The sequence below is a fragment of the Sparus aurata genome, chromosome 8 (assembly GCF_900880675.1).
Source record: "Sparus aurata chromosome 8, fSpaAur1.1, whole genome shotgun sequence".
NCBI classification, from domain to species: Eukaryota; Metazoa; Chordata; class Actinopteri; order Spariformes; family Sparidae; genus Sparus; species Sparus aurata.
In genome coordinates this window covers 5,332,971-5,356,146 of record NC_044194.1, presented here as the reverse complement: position 1 = coordinate 5,356,146, position 23,176 = coordinate 5,332,971, and the positions used below count along the sequence as shown (strand labels likewise).

The following is a 23,176-nucleotide window of genomic DNA, read 5'->3' as shown; positions in this document are numbered from 1 at the left end:
GGTATTCTCCACTGTACCCACTGTCAGAGCGGATACATTCAGTATCATTACCAGGTGTTTTTGACCGAGGTCGGTCTTAATTAATTTCCTGTCTTCAGATTATCAGGGCATCTCCCAACTTTTGATAAGAAATGGGTCAATGTGTGCGTTGTTAAATTCAATTTCCTCCGCCCGCCTCTCTCCTTTGACCTCCTAACACACCTGGCCACAGGGCCTTTTGAAAAGAAAAGCCAGTGGCTGTAATTAAGAACAGAAACGGCTTTGCATACCAATGTGATGTCGAACAAAAGGTTTCATCAAGTCCTGGTCATTGTGTCCCCTAATCGCTATTAACAGCAGCATACCTGGGAGCCAGGCTGAAGGAGAGGACAATGGTGGGCTGGAACAATAGAAGGTGTGTAGAGAGCGCACTTCAGGACTGAAGAGGAGCGACATTCACCGTCTCTGTTTTATCCAACAAAGCGATTGCAGATGGCATTTTTCAAATAGTAACTTTGGGATTCTTCGCACATGACGAAGGCGAGGAGAAGTTGAGCTGCAGTTATTTTCTAGCTGGATAACGGAGCAGGTGAAATCTACTGTGGCACAGTCCACACGCGAACAAACACATTCTCTCGCCCTCCTCTCTTGCTCCAGGCGGTCTGCACACCGGCAGCGTGTTCATATTGCCCGGCTGAGTTTTGGAATTGAAGCTTTTTTTTTTAGCGCAAACCGGCCGTAACAGCAGAAACACTTTCAGACAGCGTCGTATAAAGAGCAGACACACTCCAGTCCACTGTGTGCACACGTGTCTGTTTTTTTACTGATGTTGTCACTGCTCATTTGTCGGCCCGCAGGAGTCTTATTCTGCAGATGGCTCTTCTGCCGAGCGTTCACAGAACAGTCCTGTCTGTGGCTGATGGGTCCCTGAGATGTGCTGTAGCAAAAGAACACAGACTTTGTGTTTTGTGTCCTCACCGCTCCACCTGCCCGCTGTGGGACCGCCGAGAGTGTTCAGCTGAAGATCATTTGCATGCACGCCGTCGGGTGTACACGCAGACTTGCTGCAGACTTCAAGTCTTGATTCCGTTGTAGCGTAAACACACGAGTTGGACTTTTTTTTCCCGACTTTAGATAGTTGGCTCAGTGATGGTGCGTGTTTGAAGTCTTTGGCCAGGTTTGAAATTTAGCTGAAACTCTGAACTCAAGTGTAGGAATGTGTTGATCAAGGCTCGTCTGTTCCAAGCAGACTTGAGTCTAAATATCGCTGCGTTAGATCGCCTCACTTGGTACAATACCCGCCAGCCAGACGGACAGACGGACAGACGGCCTTCATCATCTGAGCTTTGCAGTGGTTCAAGACGCCCAGTTTGCTTTAATTTCTAGCCTCAGATTGAATGGCTACTTGTGTTGTCTCCTTTGGTTGTGCTGTGACATAATGCATGGTTTACGGGACACACCACACAGTCCCTCATCCTCGTCCTCGCCTCTGCTTGCTGTCTTTACCTGTGGTCGCGTCTCTATCCTGTGAACCCCATTGTTCATTAGTTTGTTTGTTCTCTTTCTTCTCTCTTTCCCCCCTTTTTTTTTTTGTTGTTGTTGTTGTTGTCCTCTTTTCTTCCCGTCTGTGTACCTAGGCAGCCCATTGAGTAACTTCTTTGACGTAATAAAACAACTTTTTTCAGACGAGAAGAACGGACAGGTGCCCTACCCGTCCGGCACGCCCACCAAGCGCTGCCCCTCGCCCATGCACGTCCGGAGGCACGAGGCAGAAAACAATGACACCAAATGCCCCGCCGCGGGCCGAGACAGAGCCAAGTTGTCGCTGGCGTCTGTGGGGACGCAGGAGGAGTCTTAGACCGAGACGCCGCGTAGTCGAGCCCGCGCTAAAGCCCATCCCAGTATCACTAGAAACCAGTGACACAGAGAGAAGACCCTCTCTGTACAAAGCTAGATGTACATAATCATTTATGGACATCATTTTTTTTTGTATAAAATGACTTTATACAGATAGAAATATATTAAGAGAAGTGATATTTTACAAAAACACACACCCACCCACGCACCCACACACACTCCTGTCCTTCCACTCCCCCTCGCCATCCACCACCATCATCACCACCCTCTGCCCCAACCATCCATTCACCTGTGGCTCTGTTGTTTTTGCTCCCTCGCTGCTAACCTGTGTGATGACCTGACTTGTTTCTGACACCAGGAATTATCCAGAAAACCTATTAAGCCCCTCCTCCTGCTCCTCCTGCTCCTCCTGCTCCTCCTGCTCCGCTCGCCCTCCCTTTTCCTCCGACCGAACCCCCTCCACCGCCCCCCCCGAGCGTGCCGAGAGAGACGGACATTTGTTGACGGAGGACTGCTTTTTAAGAGGTGCGCTGAGAAAGAGGGGTGGGGGGTTACCATGGAAACAGACCCCCTTCATGCAGACTTCTACTTTCATCTCCCTCCGAGCCCCCTTCTCCACCTTTGGCAGCCGCCAGTAGAAATAGATGAAAATACCTTTAGTATTCCCCTATCGGAGAAACAAACACACACACACACACACACACACACACACAACTAATCCACACACATCTGGATGAAAACAAGAAGACACACTCTCCCCACTTCACCGACCCGATTCACCTTTCCTCTGTTTGGAGCTCATTTCGAGGAGCGCTCATTAATTGGAAAAACAATTTGAACGTAAAGACGTTGCACACACACACGCAGAACACACACATGCATACACGCACAGGTCCAGTATGCACAGGAAAAAACTCTGGGATGTATTAACACGAACAAACAACAACAATAAAAAAAAAAAAAAGAAGAAGAAGAAGAAGACGTGACTGATTTCCGAGGAGGAGAGAAGGAGGAGGAGTTTTGTGGAAACGCCCAAACAGCCGACGCGGATGCTTGCTGGATTGTAATTTCTTTGCTTTTTAATGTACTTTCTTTGTGAAGAAACTGGGTTTAAAAATACTAACTGACTTTATTAGAAAAATTAACTCTATTGCTGCAAAACGGACTGGAATTGTGATTTCAGAGAGGAGCGGGGGGAGAGAGCAGAACAGGGGCAGGGGGGAGATGATATTGATAGTACAGGGTTGGGGGGGGGGGACGCGGGAGGGTATGTGGGTATTTAAAATGAATGATCTATTCTGTTGTACAGACTGATATCATTTCTTATGTAAAAGAAAAAAAAATCAATGAAATGTCTCTAGTTGTGACACGATGTTTAGATACCATGAGGGTCAGGTCGGTGAACCCGCGCCCGCCCACACGCTGTCATTTTAAATCTGTCCGTTACGTATTTTTGTTACTCGATCAATTCCGACTTTGTTTGATTGACCTGATAATTGATCCAAATGTTCCTGTTTGTGTTATCTGCAGCAACTTGTCTTTGTTTTTTTTTTGTTTTTTTTTTCTCCATTTATACCTCTCTCTTAGTCTCACATACCAGCAGTAGGAGTAGAGGAACAACGACGACAACAAAAAAAAAATATCATGACGTGAAAAATGCAATTGTGGATATTTTTGTATATCTTGTCCTTATTTATTCATGTTGGTTCATCTCACTGTTTGAGTTCCTAATTTATTATAACTTGGCTATTTATATGAACAAAGCTGTTAGGTCCGTTGAATGTTATTTATTACCCTCTTGTGTGTTCGTAAAAATGGGGCAACGTTTGAAGAAAAAAAAAAAAGAACTTTTTTTTTTTTTTTTCTCTCTTTTTGTTTTCGGTCTGAATTTAACAGAAATTATGTGAAACATCAACAAGTCGTGAGTTATCTCTTCCTCGACGAGGGAGAGGGAACCTTTGGGAGCTCTTGGGAAAAAAAAATGATTTACCAGTAATTTAAGAATGTAGACTTAGCCTCTTTTTGGAGAGGGAATATGCTCTTCTATTGATATTTGTCAGTTTCATATTATTGTGCTTGTAGGCCAGGCCTGAGGAGAAGGACGAACCACAGATCCCGGTCTACTTCTTCTCTTTGTAAATAGACAGACGAACCGTTGGGGGTTGATTGTCTTCTCGACCATGCTGGGGATTCCTGCTCTATGCTTTTAGCTTGTATTGCTGTGTGCATGTCAAACATGAGCTTTTCTTTGCATGGCTTTAGTGTTCATGTTCCATGCCAAACTCACTCCTTCTCTCAGCCTTCATCGATTTCCTTCTCTACAAAACTACCTTTTTAATTGTTTCTATTCCCCCCCTCCCCTCCCCCGCCCCTCTCTGGCCCCTCACTTTTAACCCTCTCTGCTTTTATTTTCTGGCCTTCTATATATTTTTTATTCTTCTTCTTCTTCTTCTTCTTCTTCTTCCCTCGCTCCTGCTTATCTTTTCCCCTTCCTTCCTTCCTTCCTTCCTCCTCGAGTCTTGTGCACACAAAAGCTTTTTGAACAATGCTTCCTTTACTCTGTACCTCTCTCTGGAAGGCTCGGAGGTCTGGGCTCTCTCCACCTGTTCGGGTGGAGAGGCGCAGCGAGGGGGATCTCGGTACACAAACACAAAGCAATACCCTATTGTTCACCCCCTCCCTCCCCTCCTCTTCTGTTTTCTACAATGGGAAGCTAGCAGCACCAAGGACATCCAGTGATTCTGAGACCCCGAGCGGTCTTCTGACAGAGCAGGAAACAAAACTGACTGATGTAATCCCCCATATAAAATAACTGTGAGCATCTTCAGTGCTGAAACAAATAAACTCATTAAGTTATGGTGTCTGTGTTGCCCTTCTTTGTGCCTCTACATGTAAGGGGTAAGTTTGGACCTGCAGTAAATATAAACAATAGAATATATGAAGTGATATTATAAGAGTTTAATTATCTTGCGCGTAATTGTTTTCATTTAAAAGGTGCAATATGTAGGAACTGGCCACAAATGTGGAGACGGATAGCAGCAGACTAGCCGGCTAATTGATGCTAGCCGTAGCTGCCGTTAGCTAGTTAGCCGTGCAGATGGAAGAAAGAACTGGCAGGGGCTAGCTGGTTAGCATGCTAGCACAATAAATAGGTTTTCTTCCCATTTAAGTTGATTATTTCAGTTAATTTTCGGCTGTTTTCAATAAAAATTCTCACGTTTTAACTTCACCATCTCAGCATTAACATCTACCGTTTTTCATTTTTTATTGCACATGTAATGACTTTCATATTTCAGCTTTTGCCGGTGAGTGTTCCTGGATTTCAGGTAAGTTCTGCACAACCCCAGACGGCCATAAGATGAACGAGTAAAAACAACGAGGCTCATTTACCAGGTTTATTACAATATTCAGCATTTAAAAACAGACTTTATGTATTCCAAAATCCCATGTTTGGATTCTGCTGCTGTTACCTGCGTAAGAAGCATACAGTATACATAAGCTTAATTAACTGTTAAAGAGTGTACCTGGGGGGGAAAAAAAACAACAGCTACACAAAAGCAACTTTTTCAACAATAATATTAATAATTTTGCTTGGATTAAAAAAAAAAACAAACACGATAAAAAGGGAACACCCCGATAAATACTCTCACATCTTTTTTTTTTTCTCCTCATTAAATAGAAAATGTCCATCCCACTCTGAAGTAAGCGTTTTGTTTCTGCGGTCATACTTTTCTTTTTAAAAAAAATAGAAAATAAAAAACATACATAAAAAGTACATTTGTTAATCTGAAGCTTACATCAATGCTGGAGGCACAGAGTCTCCTTCCATCCTTCCTTCCTTCCTTCCTTCCTCCCTCCCACTCTGCATTATTAGTTTGACAAAGCCAAAAGTCCAGCATGGCCACCTCACTTGACTCTAATAGACAATTCAGTCCTTTATTTCTTTACATAGCTTCAGTCAGAACCAGGAGGGTGCCATTGATCCCAATCCTCCCAGGCTTTTATTTATTCTGCCGGTTTTGTCCATTAGAGGGCAGCAGAGTTTCATTATTCAGACCTCCCACCTGTTGCATCCATCTGTTGCTTCTCCATTAAAGCTTCCCGAGCCTCGAAGGAAAAAAACTAAAAAGCATCACGTAGTCCAGTTTTCGTCTTCATAAACATGCTGTACACTGCAATAAAAATGTCAAGATGGAGTGCTTGGCACTAAATATGAACTCTCTGATCTCTGCCCCAGTGTCAAAGTACTGTGGAAGTCGCTTGTTACCAGAGATAGGATCAGATGCTAATTAGAACACATCTCAAACTATTTAGACGGCTCCTCAAGATCGGATCCCGTGTCAGTGATAAGATGAAAACTTCCTCTCCGACTTCCACATTCTTCCACTTATTTCCATCCTCTCTCTCCTCCGCAGCGATCCTGTTTGTCCTCAGACCCGGGAGGTGACGTGGAGAGAGCGTAGCCGCTGAGCCAGCGTGGCCTCCAGCTCCTCCACAGGCGAGTCTACCCGGCTGTGGACCAGCGTAGAGGTGGAGGAGTTCCCTTGTCGGGCCCCGGGGGGTCCCAGCAACAGGCTCCTGAAGCCCTCTCGCTCCAGTAAAGCGGGCATCTGCTGCAAGAAGTAACCTTCACAGAAAGAGCTGAGCTCCACCGAACCATGAGCCTGAGAGGAAGAGAGGACAGATCATTGGTTTTATGTTTTTGCCACCTTGGAAGTAAAAATGTAAAGACCCAAGAAAACGGCTTTTCAGTGTAAAATGTACGTCATTGAATACTGAATAAATACAGTTTGTATTCATACAAGATCTTTCTTCATTTCAACATAAATCCTTTCTTCTCTCACTGAGTGACCTTACTGACACAAAGAGCTCTGCTACATAATAAACCTCGTCAGTCTTTATTTTCTGAATTCACAGATCAGTACAGTACGATCTTAGCTTCTCAGTGTGTGTGTGTGTGTGTGTGTGTGTGTTACCTTGGCTGTCTTGTAGATGCTGACTGCATTATCCAGGTTGATGTGGTGGGAGCAGATGAGTTCACAGTGTCTTTGTAGCGCCCCCAGCTGGAACAGACTGGCAGCTGACAACAGCTACAGGAGGAAAAAAACACAAACACTGAGACAAAAGTTTTGGATACAGGAGTCACGGATGTTTCCGTTATCGGCTCTCATCTTCTATTAGTTAGGAATATGTTGCTGACAGGCTCGTTTGTTCAAACATGGAGGCACATTAAAGTCTGCAGTGTAGACAAAACCACATATCTGGACATTATATTATACAATCTGGAAGAGAGAGTAGTAAGTGACAAGAATTGAATCTTGTGATCAACTTGTCGGTATCTGTTGTGATTCTCACCTCCAGCAGGTCGGAGACGTTGGTTTTCAGCGACTCTGTTCCTCCACAGTACAGGTATGACATCATTATCTGCAGAGAGGTCAAAGGTCTCATTTAGGAACAAGACAGAAGAGTAGTTGACCTAAAAAAAAAATCAGGGAAGAGTCGATTTGTTACCTGGAAAATGTTGTACTTGACGTCACTGATCTCGATCTGCTTGTTGGGGCTTCCGTCCGGTCCATGAGAGGCCAGCAGAGACTTGAATCTAAAAAAAACAACAACAAATTAGCCAAAAGGTTGTTAAAATGACTGATGTTTCTAAAGTGGTTATGAATGTCTTCTTGCCCAGCGTCAACCTGTCTGCGCTCACCTGTCAGAAGCTGTGATCAGAAGGACTCTGTGGCCGTAAAACGGTTTCCCCTCCACCACAAATGTCACATCTGACATCTCCTTGTTGTTCAGGAAATGAGGGTCTGCAGGAAAAACACATCAGCAGTTTACAACTTCCATTCACAGGACAGCTTTTTAGAGACAAGGAGGCCTGAAGTCTGAACCCTGGTGCACCATTATAACATCACATGTTCAGGAAGCTTGACTTCAGAAAGCCTCTCAAAAGTGTCTCGAGCTAGAAAATACTTTCACAAAACAGACATTTGGTAATAGATAAATCATTTAATTCTATTCTTAAGAACGAAAAGCCAAATATTCCCCAGTTCAAGTTTGCAGCTGTGATGAATTGCTGCACTATCTAGCAATTTAATAACATCGACTGAGGCTTTAGGATACTGTGATGGACGGTGATGCCTCTGATATTTCACACATCGAAAAATTAATCGATGAATTAAGAAAATAATCCTCAGATGAGTCAGTAACGCCATCCCTATTTGTCCTCCACGCTGGTTTACTGTGTGTGCGTTCATGTGCACGACAGAATCAGTTTCCTCACCCAGCTGAGCTGAAAGAGTTGCCTTCATCTCGGGGACGGCTGGAAGAGGTGCTGGGCCGAAACAGTGACTAAAAATAGCTGCCAACTGCTGTACGATGGCATCATTCTGGAGGAAAGTGAGAAAACAGGGAGGAGGAGGGTTATATCACGCATCTCTGCTCAACCTGATTACACCATCGGGACACGCTGAGTACTTGCGTCTGATGCTACCTTGGTTGTCCGTAAGATGCTGAACATCAGGGGCAGGCCGACGGTGACCAGCTCCTCGCAGTAGTCCTCCTCTCTGATGGTGGTGAACTCTCTGAGGAGCGACAGGGTGACGCCGGCCCTCGACTGCTGCTGGGCACAACGCAGAGATTCCAGCCACACGTGTAGCTTCCAGGGCACGCCTAGGTTTAGAAGAAGCAAAATGTTGTTTAGTTTTCAAAGTAAGTTCAATTTGGAAGGTGAGTAAATCCTCCTCTTGCTGTCTGATAGGTACCCATAGCTCGCAGCTCCATGGTGACATCCAGGTAGCCGTGCTCGGCGCTGTAGTAGCTCGCCTCCTGCAGAGCTTTCATCCTGGCCTTGCAGAGTCTTGCTATGCCCCCCTCTGGCAGGGCCCCGGGGCCAGAAGAAGGGGTGGGGAGGGGGGACAGAGGGAGGAAAGGGCAGATCCCGGCCTCCTCGCCCTCCACCCCCTCGGCCAAGATCTCCTCCAGGGACAGGACGTCCTCTTTGACTTGCTGGGGCTGAGTCAGTAGCTTTCTCAGCACGTTCCTGACAAGATAAATGGGAGGAAGGAGGGGAGGGCGAAGGAGGAAGCGGGAGAAAAGAAAAGAAAGCACGGCAACATTAATACGTGTCCGCGCACATCCATTTGCGTGACCCCGCGCCCTCCTCTCTGATTACATAATCCGTCACCCTCACTGTGGAATGTGAAGTGTTGAGTCTACACTGTGTTCGCACATACACGCAGCCAACAGGTGGAGGGGTGCAGAGACAGATGGATGCCGAATAGAAGGAGACTCTGAATTCCCTTTTTTTTAATATACTTTCAAGGTTTTTCCATTTCAGCACATAATAAAAAGAGACGAATCTCTCCTCAAACGCAGGTCGAGTATGATCGAGTGCTGATGGAGTTATTTCCGATGCTTTCTTCTCTGACGTTCAGAGGCGGTTTGTCAGCAGCTGTCGACAACGTGCTGTGTTCTGAGGTCACGGACACATACCTGTGTCCGTGTGCTGCGGCGTGACTGAAGCAGTTCATGTCTTCGTACAGGGACGACGTCAGGGCATTTCCATCGTGGGTCTTCGATAAGGGGTCTGCGCCTCGAGCCAGGAGTAAACTCACCATCTCGTAGTTGCCTGGGAAGAACATAAAGAGTCAATTACACGCAGGTAGAGACACTGAACATTATTATTTCACCAGTTCAGCCGTACTTTAGCAATCTAATCTCTGTGTTTTTCCCCCACTGGTGCAGTCCACTTAGTATCTGTGTATTGTTAACACATCACCCCGCAACCGTTAACATTTTTTATGGCTTCATTTTGATTGTTTGTAGTGTTTTTATTGCTTATTTTATAATTCATTACTGCACTTACACTGTAACGCCTTCTTCTTCTTTCTCTGCTTTTACACACTTTATTTATGACGCAATTAAGCTTTCTCCAAAGGGATAAATGAAGTTTTATCACACTTTTTCAAAAACAAGCACACGCATTCATATCGGGCTGTATTTACACACTGTCATTTGCTGCTATGTAGAGCATGCGTCTCTTTTACTACAGCTATGTGTGGCTTTGAGATGATCCCACAGAGGAATGCTGCCCAGAGGCTTCTAAACAACCACAGGCGGAGCTGCGCTGCTTTCACTGCGCCTTCCCTTTTTACCCTCTCATTTCCTCATTCCTCCGGCCGGTGTGTCATTCATAACACAATCCTGTTCTTTTGTAAAAAAAAACCTGTGCACTGCTTGTTCTTGTTGTTGACTGACTGAATTCCGAGAGCTGTTATGAGATGATTCGTTACAGCGGCTTTAATTCATTCATCTCTTCCTCCGCTTGACCCTTCCGACAGACTTTCCGCCTGTATAATTTAGTAGCGAGTAGTAATTTAGCTTCCATGAATCAGATCCAAACACAGACCTACTGTAAGTCGGACAGCACTCGGAGCATCAGCTGTGCTTTATGTTGTACTCTGTGTGTGTGCACGTGTGTTTGCCCACCTGCTGCTGAGGCCAGCTGCAGCGGAGTGTCCGCCGTGCTCTCCTGTCCGTTGCGGACCGCGGCCCCCTCCACGTTGGCCCCTGCGTCCAACAGGAGCTGGAGAGAGACACACCACATCTGTTATATTCGGCAATGTCTGACATGCTGTAACCTATTTATGGACCGACCTCTGACCTCACATTTGTCACTCAAATGTTTTAAAGTATGCCATCACATCTACAGTTAGCTCGGGACAGCCTCAAACCATTGTGCCTATGCAGCGGGACATTTATCCTCAAGTAAACCTAATAAAAGGAGCAGTTCTTTCCTACCTGCACTACGGAGATGTGTCCGTGCAGGACAGCGAAGGTGAGGGCTGCCCAATGGCGACTATCAGGATGCACAGAGGGGTGTTTTGGGGAGCATGGTGGCACCTGGCAGCACAGGACAAAGCACAGCGTTACACACAGATATCAAGGCCATACCCTCCTGAAAACACAACAATAAGAGGTTCACTCCAGCCTCTGTGTCCAGTGTTTAAGTATATTTACCGCCACGTCCAGGTTGGCCCCGGCATCGATCAACATCTGGACCAAGGCCTCGTCTCCAGCCGCGCAGGCGTACATCAGAGGCGTCATCCCCTGCGTGACAAACAGAGTTATATCGGCGCATGAAAGAGGAGAAACAACTACATGAAGTGACTCTAGCAAAAGTGCACTATTCGGTAACACTTTCAGTGAAGCCCACTCTTATAGCGCATTATGATGCGATCATAATATGATTATAATGAGGTTATAATTATTCATAATTGGTGTTATAATTACTTATACATGTTCATGATGTGTTGTAATAACAATTATAAACAGATTATAATGTTTTTTCTATAATGTTTTATAAGGGTTCGACCATCGTAATGTGTCATAAAGTATTCACTGTTATTATACTTTATAACGTGATTATAATCAGCGTTATATCAAATAATAACCGTATGAGAGTGTATAATGCTTAAACAGTGGTTATAAACCATTATAAGAGGTCATTGGATGATTTAAGTAAAGTGAGGACATTCTGGTGGCATCCAATGACCGCTTATAATGGTTTATAACCACTGTTTAAGCATTATACACTCTCATACGGCTATTATTTGACATAACACTTATAATAAATTATAATCACGTTATAAAGTATAATAATAGTGATATAATGCGTTCACGAGAGATTAGTTATATTACTTTATGATACATTATGATGGTCGAACCCTTATAAAACATTATAAAAAAAACATTATAATCTGTTTATAATTGTTATTACAACACATCATGAACATGTATAAGTAATTATAACACCAATTATAAATCATTATAACCTCATTATAACCGTTTTATGATCACATCATAATGCGTTATAAGAGTGGGCTTCATAGAAAGTGTTACCCAGTATTCCTCTCAACACACGTCATGCATACAGAAACAGGTGTTCAGTACCTGGTCGTCCATGCTGTTGACCCCATCGGGCCCCAGCAGGTCGATGGCCTGGCCAATGAGATCCGTGCGTCCACAGTTGAGCATCCGGAAACCCAAATCTAGCTGGAACTTGTCCGTGGCGGCTCTGGAGTCGAGACGCTTGAAGGAGCTGAAGCAACACTCAGGCCTGATGGAGACGTAAAGAAAAACACTTTAGACTCTGAGAGCAACAACGGGTTTGTTTCAAACACCATGTGGCTCGTGCACAGTGTACATTTGCATTCTTTAATTGTACACCTCATGATGAGGTTAATGAGCCACATTACAGTCAAAGCACGGTCATTAATCTGCCGTATACAGTGTGTAATTATTTGTTAGCGAGAACAGATTAAATTGCGGGCCTATAGTGCACGGGGGAACGGAGAAACATCTGGAAGCACAACAACGTTTTCTTTCTTTCATTCTAATCAGAATGACCTCATAAACACATATAGCTGACATGACACTGGAATCATGAAACCGCAATCAGATGCTGCCCTGAAGGCGTCGTCTGTTTGCTCTTATTACAGATGTTTAGAAACGGTGCCGCTGCTCTTTTGTGTCTGTGCGCTCTCATTTACTTCAGCTGTCTCGGTTCACAGTCCAGTCCCGGGAGGAGGAGCCTGGCGGTCTGTCTGACATCATCGCTGTCCACCAGTAGACTCTTGCGATGCTCGGCGTGAACTATGGCCACTCGCATCCACTCCATCAGAGGTGGCAGCAACAGGAATGGCCTGTAAAAAGGAAAAGATGATTAATTACACTTCTGTCCATCTATATGTGGAGGTTTGTGTTTTTATTTTACTGTAACTCTTGGTGTAGCACACAGCTGCTTCTCTGGTAAACCACCGATCAGCTGAGTGGGAAGTTTCCTCACTCATGATTCAGTCATGTTGAGGAGGAACTCGTAAACTGTCGTCAGCCGGATGACTTATGCGTGTCTGGCTGTGCTTCCCCTCACCCTGACCACCGTGAGTCACATTTTAAACACACACACACACACACAGCAGCTCACCTCGACTGATCACACATATCTGCCAGCCCTTCACACACCGTATACAGCTGTGTTTCTGCTTCAGTCATACATGCAAAGCTCACGCGCTCAAATAGCAGATGTATACATACGTGACTAATCGGTTTTCATACGTCGGTTGTACAGTTAAACCTCATCTGTCCTTGTCTGTAGGATGTGATGAGAGATGAGAGCAGTGGTGACTTCATCCCCCTGCTGTGGTTTGATAAACAAAAAACCGCAGTGGCTTCTGAATAATCAGCCCTATTTTTAAACCAGCTGGAGCCGAATAAACTACCTTGAAGGAGGGCTGAATAAAGGTGCAGCACCGTGGCATTGTTATGGAAGGTTTCTGTGATCTTGCCCCCCAAAAAAAAACAACATGATGAAAAGAGAAATGAGTGAAGCTTAAAAAGGCGAGAAACAGGTTTAAAATAGAAACGGTAGACGAGACTGACCCTGATGGAACGGGAGATAATGACGGAAGCAGTGGAGTAAACATCAGTAGAGGAATTAAAGAGAGCAGAACTTTACGTCTGCAGAGATTTTTTCCGAGCGTGGCGTTCTGAAAGTCATCTGGATTAGTTGATTGCTCTCTTTCTATCCCTCGCAGACTCTTTCAGAAAAAGCTCCGGTGACGCGGCTATCTCGCAACGCCACGCCTGGCTGGTTATCTGGCATTAATCCTTTTTCCTAATCTCGTGTCTTTCTCTCGCCATATGTGCCTGAGAACAATGACACATTGTCGTGAGTGTGACTGCTGTTTGCTTTTGATCCTATGGAGCCTTCAGCCATTGTGCGTTAATGATTGTTTGAACGCCGCCGCCGTGTTATCCGGAGCTGCCTTCCTCCTGCTGTGATGTTATTCTTAGCGGTGGCTTCACCTTTGTTTTGAGGAGATGCAACACACTCCATCGCATTTCATGAATACAGATGGAGGCCAGATGCACGAACATTATACAGGCATATAGCTGTGCAGTGTGTGCATGCTATGGAGGATTGTAGTTACTGTTAATGAGCACCGGGACTCCAGCAGTGCCATTTGTTCTGCTCAGTGTGTTTACGCAGGTACCTGTGGTTTCCTATAGGACGGCTTCTGTACAGCAGCACTCTCTCTCTCTCTCTCATTCATCAGGGTTTGTTAATAATGCATATTGTAAAGTGGAGAATCTCCATTTTATCTGAAGCTTTCAGAGAGGGCATGTGTTGCACGTGGCTAATGAAAGCAGCCGCACGGTATAAAAACAAAAATCCAAGGGAAACGGTTGTTGAATCCAACTGTGGTTAGTAAAAGTCGAACAGTTGAGCAATAAAACCCACTTTCTCATACTTTATTCCTAGTTGAGCTGTGCGGCAGACATTGTTTTTGTAATTACTCGAGGACGAGAAAATTGCGCCCTTGACAGCGCGGGATGTAAACATTATAAATGTTAATGGTGTCCTCCGAGGCTGAGCCGCAACACTGAGTCTGAAGTTTGGTAGAGAGAAAATAGTTCCTACGTGAAGCTTCTCACAACAAGCCAAACTGTTGATTATCTTGTGAAACCACTAAAGAGATATGAGCGCTGAGTTTTTCCAAATGTATTGTTTTTTTTGGCGCATTAAACATTAAACAGAGAGCCATTTAGTCCCATTATCTCGGAGAGAAGGCAGACAACTCCGTGGCAGATATCACGAAAAATATGCATTTTTGATTTTGAGGTTATGTGTCCCTTCAAGGCTTGCATAAAAAAAAAAAACGATTATGTAAATCTCTGACTGCTTCAGACTTAATATACCCTGCAGACACCCTGAAGTCCTTTCTTATCCTCCAGCTATTCTGTCAGATGTTGCTTGGGTGCATTATCAGTCCGTGATCAGTCAGGAGGAGGGACGCTGCTGTCACCCAGGCGTGACAGTTAACAAGCAGACAAGAGGCCCACGGGATGTTGGAGGAGTAGGAGGGGAATGTTAAATGGGTCTGATCTGCGGCATATAAGGAGGGTGTGAGTGTTTGGGTAACAGCTGGGAGGCAGGTGGGGTATGTCGTGCTGCAGAGTGGGGGGGGGTTGGGTGGAGATGCTAGGCGCAGAGTGACAGGAAAGTTGTGTCTCTGAGGCGAGGAGGGCCAGTGGAGGTAAATGTTTTTTTTACATTTAATGGGCTTCACTTAACACAATTTGGGCTGCGTGGGAGTGTTTGCTCATGTGTGCATTCAAGCATGTGTCTGCGTCTGTCTCCCCCGAATCCCCACGAGGCCTCCACCCTGCTACTTTCCTGCACGCTTTGCCTGCAGGCGTGCTCACGACACCGGCACTAATCCAGAACTGAAGCGGATCCAAAACAGCCGTATCGAGCTTTTTTTTAAGACCGAACGCTTATTGATCCATCAGAGAGATTTGTTTTTCCTCTCTTTTACTTCATCTATAAGCATTTTCACAGCCTGTGATTTAGTGAGTAAAATGAAGAGAATCATAAAAATAGTAAAGGTGGAAGAAATTCTTCTTTAAAGGGATATTCCGGTGTAAATTTAATCCATGGTCTAAATCACCGTGAAACTGTGTTAGACTCCCTCTCGAGAGATCAAGTTAGCAGACCGCTAATTTACGGAGTTTTATCAACCTCAGAAACGACCGCACGACAACAACACACTGCAGTAATGGATCCAAATATAAACCGCCACCAAAAAGCCACAAATAATGCTCAGAACAGCACCAAACTTCAGCAACAGTACAAATAGGGTCTCAGCACATAGTCCGGGGCATCTAACCTCTGCTAGCTTAGCTCGATTTCTACTGAAAAGCTGACTAAATTTACCACTCTTCTGCAGCAGCTTCCTGTTGACGGGAAGTCCCGACGAGTCGATTACCGAGTGCAGTAGAGTTCCGCGGCTCATGGATGAAAATGTATGATTATGACTCCATGGAAAAGCAATCAAAGTTCATATGTGTCTTACCTGCCAGTTTATAACAGTTATTATCGAGAGCGGACAGGGAAAAGAACGGAATTGAGCATTTCTAACCGCACTCGGTAATCGTCGCGTCGGGACTTCCCCGACCCGGAAGCTGATGGAGGAGAGTTGAAATCTGTTTTTAGCTTCACAATAGAAATCCAGCTAAGCTAGCGGAGGTTAGATGCCCCGGACTATGTGCTGAGACCCTATTTGTACTGTTGCTGAAGTCTGGTGCTGTTCTGAGCATTATTTGTGGCTTTTTGGCGGCGGTTTATATTTGGATCCATTTAGACCATGGATTAAACTTACACCAGAATATCCCTTTAATGTGGAGCAGGTATGTGTGTGTGTCTTTGTGGAGGATGTGCACAGAAATACCCATCAACACAAATCACCAGAGGCCACATGTGTGTACGCACCTTTACCAGCGGCCCACGACTGCAGACAGCATGTCTATACTATCATCCACACAGCTTTGGCCCCTTAAACCACAATTCATCGCCCTTTTCCTTCCCTCAGACCCCTCTTTCTCTCCCTCACTCCCATCTGACCCCTGTGTCTGGGTTATGCCCCCTCAGCCTGAAACACAAACTCCAACCTCGCCAAAGAGTCCCTGCAACATCAAAGCCAAACCGCCTGTTAATACTGAAACTAGATAGCGCTTCTGGCTAGCCTAGTGACCCGACGTGCTAAGGCTACACAGCGGGATGTAGACACACACACACGCACACACACATACGCAAACTCTCCCACACATGCACATATAAAACGTTGGCTCTGATTCATGGCGCCTCTCTCTCCACCACCTGGCTGGCCATAAAAAGACAGTCGGCTCAAATGATGATCAGGTGTGCTCGAACTCTAACCTGTCCAACATTAAAAAGGCTTTTCTCCCCGGGGAGGCGACTTCACACACGCTACGCTTCGCCCGTGCGTCCAGTATGACCTGTATCCTGAAGCCACTGTGGTTGAGTTCATGTTGTAAAGGAGTCTTAAAGCGAGACCCCTTAATGTGCTGCAACGGGTCAAGGTTAACCACTGATCTGGAGTCAGATTACTCTCATAAAGGCTCCACGAGGGGGGATGAAACCATATCTGAGGCATCTGTGGTTAGAAGTGAGCCCCACTGCCTGCTTCTTATCTCAGAAACACATCTATCCATTAGCGCTCCGTTCCATCCGCTCAGAGTAAGCAGCCGGGCTCGGGGTGGTCTGTTTTGCAGAGTGTTTAAAAAGTGTTTGTTTAGGTAGTGATTGCACCATTAAATAGATTGGTTAATAACTTTCAGCACTAATAAAAGTAGTGAAAAGTAAAGCGAAAAGAGTGGGGAGGGGCAGCAAAAGTAAGGTGGTGTCAGTCTAATACTCCCAACACGAGAGCATCGGTAATAACTACGACCGAGCAGCAGGTTTTAGAGGGTCATAACGAAAAAAACGCCGTCTCTCGTAGGCTGGAGGATTCTGCTGTAAGGCTCTCACCAGGCTCCCCATAATGTCTGATGATGTGGCCCACACAGATCTGGTGGTTTTGGGTTTCCACCAAAGATTTTTTTATAAAGCTTGCAATAGAGGGTGTGCCAGAGAGATTGAGAGGCCCCGTCGAAGGAGAGCGGTCTGTATCGTTACCAGGCGCTCACATTTGTGTAATCACTACCAGGTTTTTTCGCGCGGCTCTAACTCTTCCACCACCACCACCTGAGTCTGTCGTGCATGCTAACGCTTACAAGGCGCTACACGGAGAGGCATGTACGCGAACCGGTAGATGTCTGGAAAAGAAACCTCACAGATGGTTTCGAAGTATATAGTATAACAGGACGCTAAATCATTTCATCCTGCACGGGAGAAACCCTCGCTGATATACGCCCGGCATTAAAAACATCTGAGGGCCTGGAGGACACGACGGGTGTATATCTGCTCTCTTTGATGCTAATGAGGAGCCCACCTTTGCTCACTTACACTGTGTCTGTTCGTTGTTAAGCGCGTATGTAAGAGACATCTGGGGTCCGTTTGCATCTGTGTAGATAGACGTGTGTTCGGGTCGGTGGCTGATTTCATCACAAAAAACTTTCACCTGACTTTAATCTTCTCCCCCCCACCCCGACGTCACGCCCTCATCATAACCCAACAATCGCAAACACATGGGTTTCTAAGAGGGTTAAAATACCCGTCGAGGAAAACAAAACACAAACATTCGACCCACCTACACACACACACACACACTTTGGCGAGAGCTGTATCCCATTTGTATGCGTCGGTGCTCCCTTTAGGTCGGCCTCCATATGTCTGTTAAAAAAGTGTAATTAACCTTTACACACACAAGAGCACTTTTCACTGACAGCTTTAACATATAGCTGCTCTGGAACACACACACACACACACACACACACACACACACACTGAGTATTTTCTTTGAGGCCAACACACGAGGCTGCAAGCACTTTTCTTTCTCACACAGCAAACATGGAAAAAAAAAAACCCTAACATTTTTACCAGAACTGACGGCACGTAATCTCACATTTTTGCAAATGCTCGATATGAAGAATTCTTAGCGGCAAACCGACAGTTTAATCAGTTTGGATGAAATGATGAAATCAGTCATGACTCAGTTCAGGGTTTCTCTTTGCTTTCTCTGGAAACCCGACAACAGGAACCGCAATTTCCCAATTCTTACTTAAAGCCAAGAAAAATGTTCAAAATTATCAGCTATAACGCTGCTTAAACCAAAGCATTATAATAAAATCTAAATGTGCTGTTAAATACATTAAACAATTTGTCTTGGGACTGAAAAAAGACACGTAATTGTTTTACAAAGGCAACCTAAGGAAGATCAGAGGAGAGCCTGACACAATTACAGACCATTAGCGCCTCTTCAAACCCCTTAAACCACCATTCTCCTACCTAATTTACACTGTGAGAGGCCGCTACACCCTTCTATCAGACTAACGTTCACACCTGGAGTCTCGCGCTCACCTGTAATTCACTGACAGAAACTTCACACTTCAATGACCACGGGGCGAGTAGGATTAGTGACGGCTGTGCTCTGTGAAAAAAGCTGCTCTCTCGATTAGAAGCTATTTGTTAATTTGTCTCTGTTTGCGTATTTGAGTACGTGTGTGTGTGTGTGTGTGTAAAGCTGCTGGCATTAATCCCATTTCTGTCAACCTCATTAACCAAATCAAATCCCCTCTAATTATAGATGTAATCACCAAGCAAAACAAAGCATTTGACGTGTGAAAGGAGAAGCGAGAATAGTACGAAACTAAATCTACTCGGGGTGGAACCGAAAACTTAAATGAAAACCCAAGATTAGATCTGTTGTTTCGCTTTTGGACGAGCATCGAAAAAACGCTCTCGTCCGGTCATGCTTGACTCCCACCTCTCTTTGCTAAGTGCCATGCGCGGGGGATCTAAGTTGGGATTCTCCATGGACTCCATTTGTGGGCAGCGCAGGAAGTAGTAAAGGGTGTGGAGGGCGTCCGGCGACCAGGACACGGGCTGCTGGGGACGGGCGTGGCGGGCCGGGCTCAGTCCCGGGCGCACTGAGCTCAGGCGCTGCATGTGGTGCATTGCACGGGACACCAAGTCACCTGGAAGGAAAGGAAACGAGAGAACAGATTTAGATGATATAGTAGATAAATGTTCTGGTAAAAGTGTGAAGCTTGTTCATTTCATGTGTCAGAGATTACTGGCAGAGTTATGTGGGTGTTGAGGAAATGAAAACTAAAGCTACAACAATAGATCTCAGTGCTCCGTTTAAACCCTTTGGGCTCCTAATCCAACTGGATTTCCCCTTTTTTCTAAACCACTCAAACTGTACCTTCCTTTACTCATTACTCCCCGCCTCCCCCGCGTCTGAAGTGGTGCTCGCCATTAGCAGCGTCATTATCAGTGAGCAAAGCCAGACGGCTAGTCTAAATAGCCATCCATCTTTAATCGCCACAGCAGTTAACGGGCTAACAGACAGCTGATCACAGCCTCTAATGAACCGTTCAGCTGTTTTCAGTATCGCCGTGTTTCAATCGCAGCACTCATCTGAGGGCGAAAGGTGTCAGTCAGTCACATGATAAAAGCGAGGTTGAGGATCTTTACGTGAAAGCAAAGAAATGTCTGAGCGTGTTGCTGCTGTGAGGAGATAAAGACACAACAACTATGCAGCTTTTTTTTTTTTTTTTTTTTTTTTTTTTCCTTAATTACTATATATTTTTTTATTATTATCTTATTTGTTTTCTATTTTTTTTTTATTATTTTTTTATTTTATTATTATTTTTTTTAAATTCTTTTCCTCTTTCCCAATGTATGTGTCTTATTTTGTTGTTAAATGTTGTAAAAATTTAAATAAAAAAAAAAACAAAAAAAAAACAAAAAACTAAGCAGCTTATCGGACGATTCATTCATTCATTCACCCACACTGTGAGCTAAGTGGAGAGCTATGCACGGCTGGATAAGAGGCCGATTTAGATTACTGTACACACAGTATAATCTGAAACTTTATTATTAATGTAAACAGACATGGATTGATAGAACGGTACGTGAGATAGAGGGCGTAGCTCTGCAAGGACTCCGGCTTGTAGATGACCATGGGTTTCACAGCCGGAGTGAAGTGGGAAGACAAAATATCAGTTGTCACAGGGAGAGGATGTGGAGGAGGGGCGGAGAGGGAATCCAGGTTGAACTTGGCTCATTTACCATAATTACTCCTGGGTTAATTTCTAACCAGATTAGGCTGCGAGGGGGGGCAGTGGAGCAGACTGAGTGTGTGTGTGTGTGCGTCTATATTAAGGAGGTTCGGGGGAACTTCGAGGGGGGTGGGATTGTGAAGTGGCCCTCCCAAAACAGACCCCACTTCAAGCTGAAGGGCCTCCTTTGTGTTAACCACCACCAGCAATCCCCTCCAGGAGGTCTCACAGGAATTCCTGCCCAAGATGGAGAGCCTCTCCCCGGCTTTTCCAGCCCATATTGTGCCCCGAGGCAAAGTTCCAAGGGTCAGAGGGATATGAAACGCTCCAGTTTTAGATTACGTCTTATATTGGAGTCCTTGTGAAAAAGCCTGGATGGTAATAAACTGTGACATTAATGCTTTTTTTTGCTGACAGAATGTGGCCCTCGGGTCAAAGTTGTAAGATAATTAAATATTTGCGAGGATAAGAAAAGTGGATGATGTTGACTGTTCTGTCAGCCAGTTCAATACAAACAGGTTTTTTTTGCCGGACTCTGTTTGACCTCAGATTGTTAATTGGCTTTACAGGCTTTAGCGAAAAAAGCTCATTTTATTTGGGGTTAGTCTGATCCTGATCCTTAATATTCCCCCTTCGTTAACTCGGACGGTCACAAACGAATAGTTTCCCATGGCTGCCGAGGACCGCCGCGGAGCTGAAAGCGCAACATTCACAACGTGTCTGAAGACGACTCTCAGAGCTGGAGACTGCTGCTCACGCTACATTTTCCAGCAATTTTGGATATTTAGCTGAAACGTCCCGTACGCTGCCATCCATGATCCATCATGTTTATGTATGCTGTGTGTTCGCGTGTCTGGCCAAGTCCAGTCCAGAGATCCAGCAGGACCGGGCAGCTGAGTACAGATGCTCCTGTGTCTGCGTGGTCTCTTGGGTTCAGATCAGAGTGCCAAGCCCCTCCGTGTTGTTGTTGTGTGTATGCGTATCGGTGTGAGTGTGTGTGTGTGTGTTTGTCGGTGCTGGTAAATGAGTCTGAGGGATGCCAGCCCTGCCCAGAACAGCCCGGCTCAGCTCCACCAGAGAGATGTGGCACAAAGAGACCAGTGAGCGAACGAGCGAGCGAGCGAGCGGGAGAAAGAGTGTGTCTGTGTTGGAGAGAGTGTGTGTACACTTTCTTAATGCCCCACTAACGGCGGTGGCGGCGTATGAACGTGGCCTTGTGCTGGTGGAACAAATGGCAGAGTGTTAGCTCACTTGCAGGAGGAAACGTATCCCCTGCTCTCACCGACACTAAGCTCCGTCCCTCCTCCTCCTCCTCCTGACAAGCTCACCCTTCAATTCTCCACCTTTCCATCATTACCTCCACCCCCCACCACCGCCGTCAACACATCTCAACCCCTCTTACGATATGAACTCCATCCTTAAACTTAATCCCTTGCCTCCATCCCTCTGCTCCCCCATCTACTCCTGTGTTTTTCTCACTTTTTAACGACCTGATTTCAGCTCTCCATCATCTGTCAGCTCCGTCACAGCCTCCAGTTTAAACAAACCACATGTACAGTAGAGTACAGTGTGTGTGTGTGTGTGTGTGTGAAACATGGACATCTAGAACTGGCAGCTTTTCAAGAAAACCGTCAGACCACTCAAACTCGGATGGTTCGGAAAGAATAAAAGTCACAGGGAGGTCGTCACTTTCTGACACTTCTCCTGACTACATCCTTCTATAAAGGCAGGACTGAAGCTTTGGATGTGATGAATGCTTCTGTGAAATACCCCGACAAAGACACTGAACATCTAAGGCCCAAATTTCCGACCCATGCTCTCACAGAAACATCCGACTTTCTTGGTAACTTTGTCGTTATCCAGGGGAGTTCAGCTTCCCAGGCTGCATCCGTGCATCTGCACAGCAAACGGAATAAAGTTTCCCCGAGTTGATTCACTTCACCAAGAAATAAAAGACTCCAGACAGCAAAACAGTCCAGAGCCAGACGATACACAATCCGCGGCATTATCACTTTGCTCTCAGGAGCCCCATGTGCAGATAATCTATTCCACTGCTTATTTTTAGACGGGGTTCTCATTAGATGACTTGCATAACGAGGCACAAGATGGGACTCGTCATGAGGCAGAAAGTGATTTAAAATAAAAATCTAATTGCGTTATCGCTGTTTGGCACTTTGCTATCTGAAATAACAGCCCCCCCCCTTCTCCCCCCGCTGACAGGAGAAATGTTTTCAGAGCCGCGGAACAATGAGGGAATAACAGGGTGTGTTTTAGAAAGTGTTCAGAACAAGTTCAAGTATTTAAAACATTCAAATATGATGATTAGTTTATAATTTCAGGGAATGCTTGCTCGTCTGTAATAACAAGAATTTTTTATGTGTGGCTTCGCTTGTTAACTGATTTTAAACATGTAAATCTGCTCATTATGAAGAAGATCCAGGACAACGCGCACAATAATCTGGACTACTCACTGAGTTCGGAGATGCTGCCCACACAGGTAGCCAGCAGCGACTGTTCCAGCGTCCTCAGCTCCAGCTGGGCATAGGCATCCTCCCTGCTGTCCACAGACGTCTGCTGGTTCTCTGTGTACGGGCTGAAATGGGCCGGAAGAGACAAAACACCTACGGAGAGAGAATTTTTTCCGATTAGAATAACAGATTCATGGGACCATAATAACTTTTCTCCACGGTGCTTCTGCAGAAGTCCCACAACAACTGCTGCTTGGTATTTACAGTGTTTATAATGGCGGCAA

The 23,176-nt window shown here is 45.3% G+C and overlaps 2 protein-coding genes across 9 annotated transcripts in view; one reads left to right on the top strand and one right to left on the bottom strand.

Annotated features, from left to right (window-relative positions):
- Positions 1-4,697, top strand: part of brsk2a (BR serine/threonine kinase 2a) — a 189,800-nt gene extending 185,103 nt beyond the window's left edge. For 7 of the 8 annotated variants that reach the window (XM_030425352.1, XM_030425353.1, XM_030425355.1 and 4 more), the window contains one exon: positions 1,665-4,697. In XM_030425352.1, coding sequence (XP_030281212.1) covers positions 1,665-1,837 — 173 coding nt within the window. In that variant the 3' untranslated portion in view covers positions 1,838-4,697. The remainder of the gene's footprint in view (positions 1-1,664) is intronic. The other variant, XM_030425360.1, reaches the window with a different exon arrangement.
- Positions 4,698-5,217: 520 nt separating this feature from the next.
- The window catches only part of abtb2b (ankyrin repeat and BTB (POZ) domain containing 2b), a 48,526-nt gene continuing 30,567 nt past the window's right edge, over positions 5,218-23,176 (bottom strand). The window contains exons 2-17 of the mRNA XM_030425351.1: positions 22,896-23,045; positions 19,125-19,335; positions 12,387-12,539; positions 11,788-11,953; positions 10,855-10,944; positions 10,636-10,737; positions 10,324-10,420; positions 9,328-9,463; positions 8,598-8,875; positions 8,327-8,505; positions 8,117-8,222; positions 7,541-7,643; positions 7,348-7,435; positions 7,192-7,260; positions 6,813-6,926; positions 5,218-6,500 (exon numbers count right to left, since the gene is read on the bottom strand). Coding sequence (XP_030281211.1) covers positions 6,267-6,500; positions 6,813-6,926; positions 7,192-7,260; positions 7,348-7,435; positions 7,541-7,643; positions 8,117-8,222; positions 8,327-8,505; positions 8,598-8,875; positions 9,328-9,463; positions 10,324-10,420; positions 10,636-10,737; positions 10,855-10,944; positions 11,788-11,953; positions 12,387-12,539; positions 19,125-19,335; positions 22,896-23,045 — 2,276 coding nt within the window. The 3' untranslated portion in view covers positions 5,218-6,266. The remainder of the gene's footprint in view (positions 6,501-6,812; positions 6,927-7,191; positions 7,261-7,347; positions 7,436-7,540; positions 7,644-8,116; positions 8,223-8,326; positions 8,506-8,597; positions 8,876-9,327; positions 9,464-10,323; positions 10,421-10,635; positions 10,738-10,854; positions 10,945-11,787; positions 11,954-12,386; positions 12,540-19,124; positions 19,336-22,895; positions 23,046-23,176) is intronic.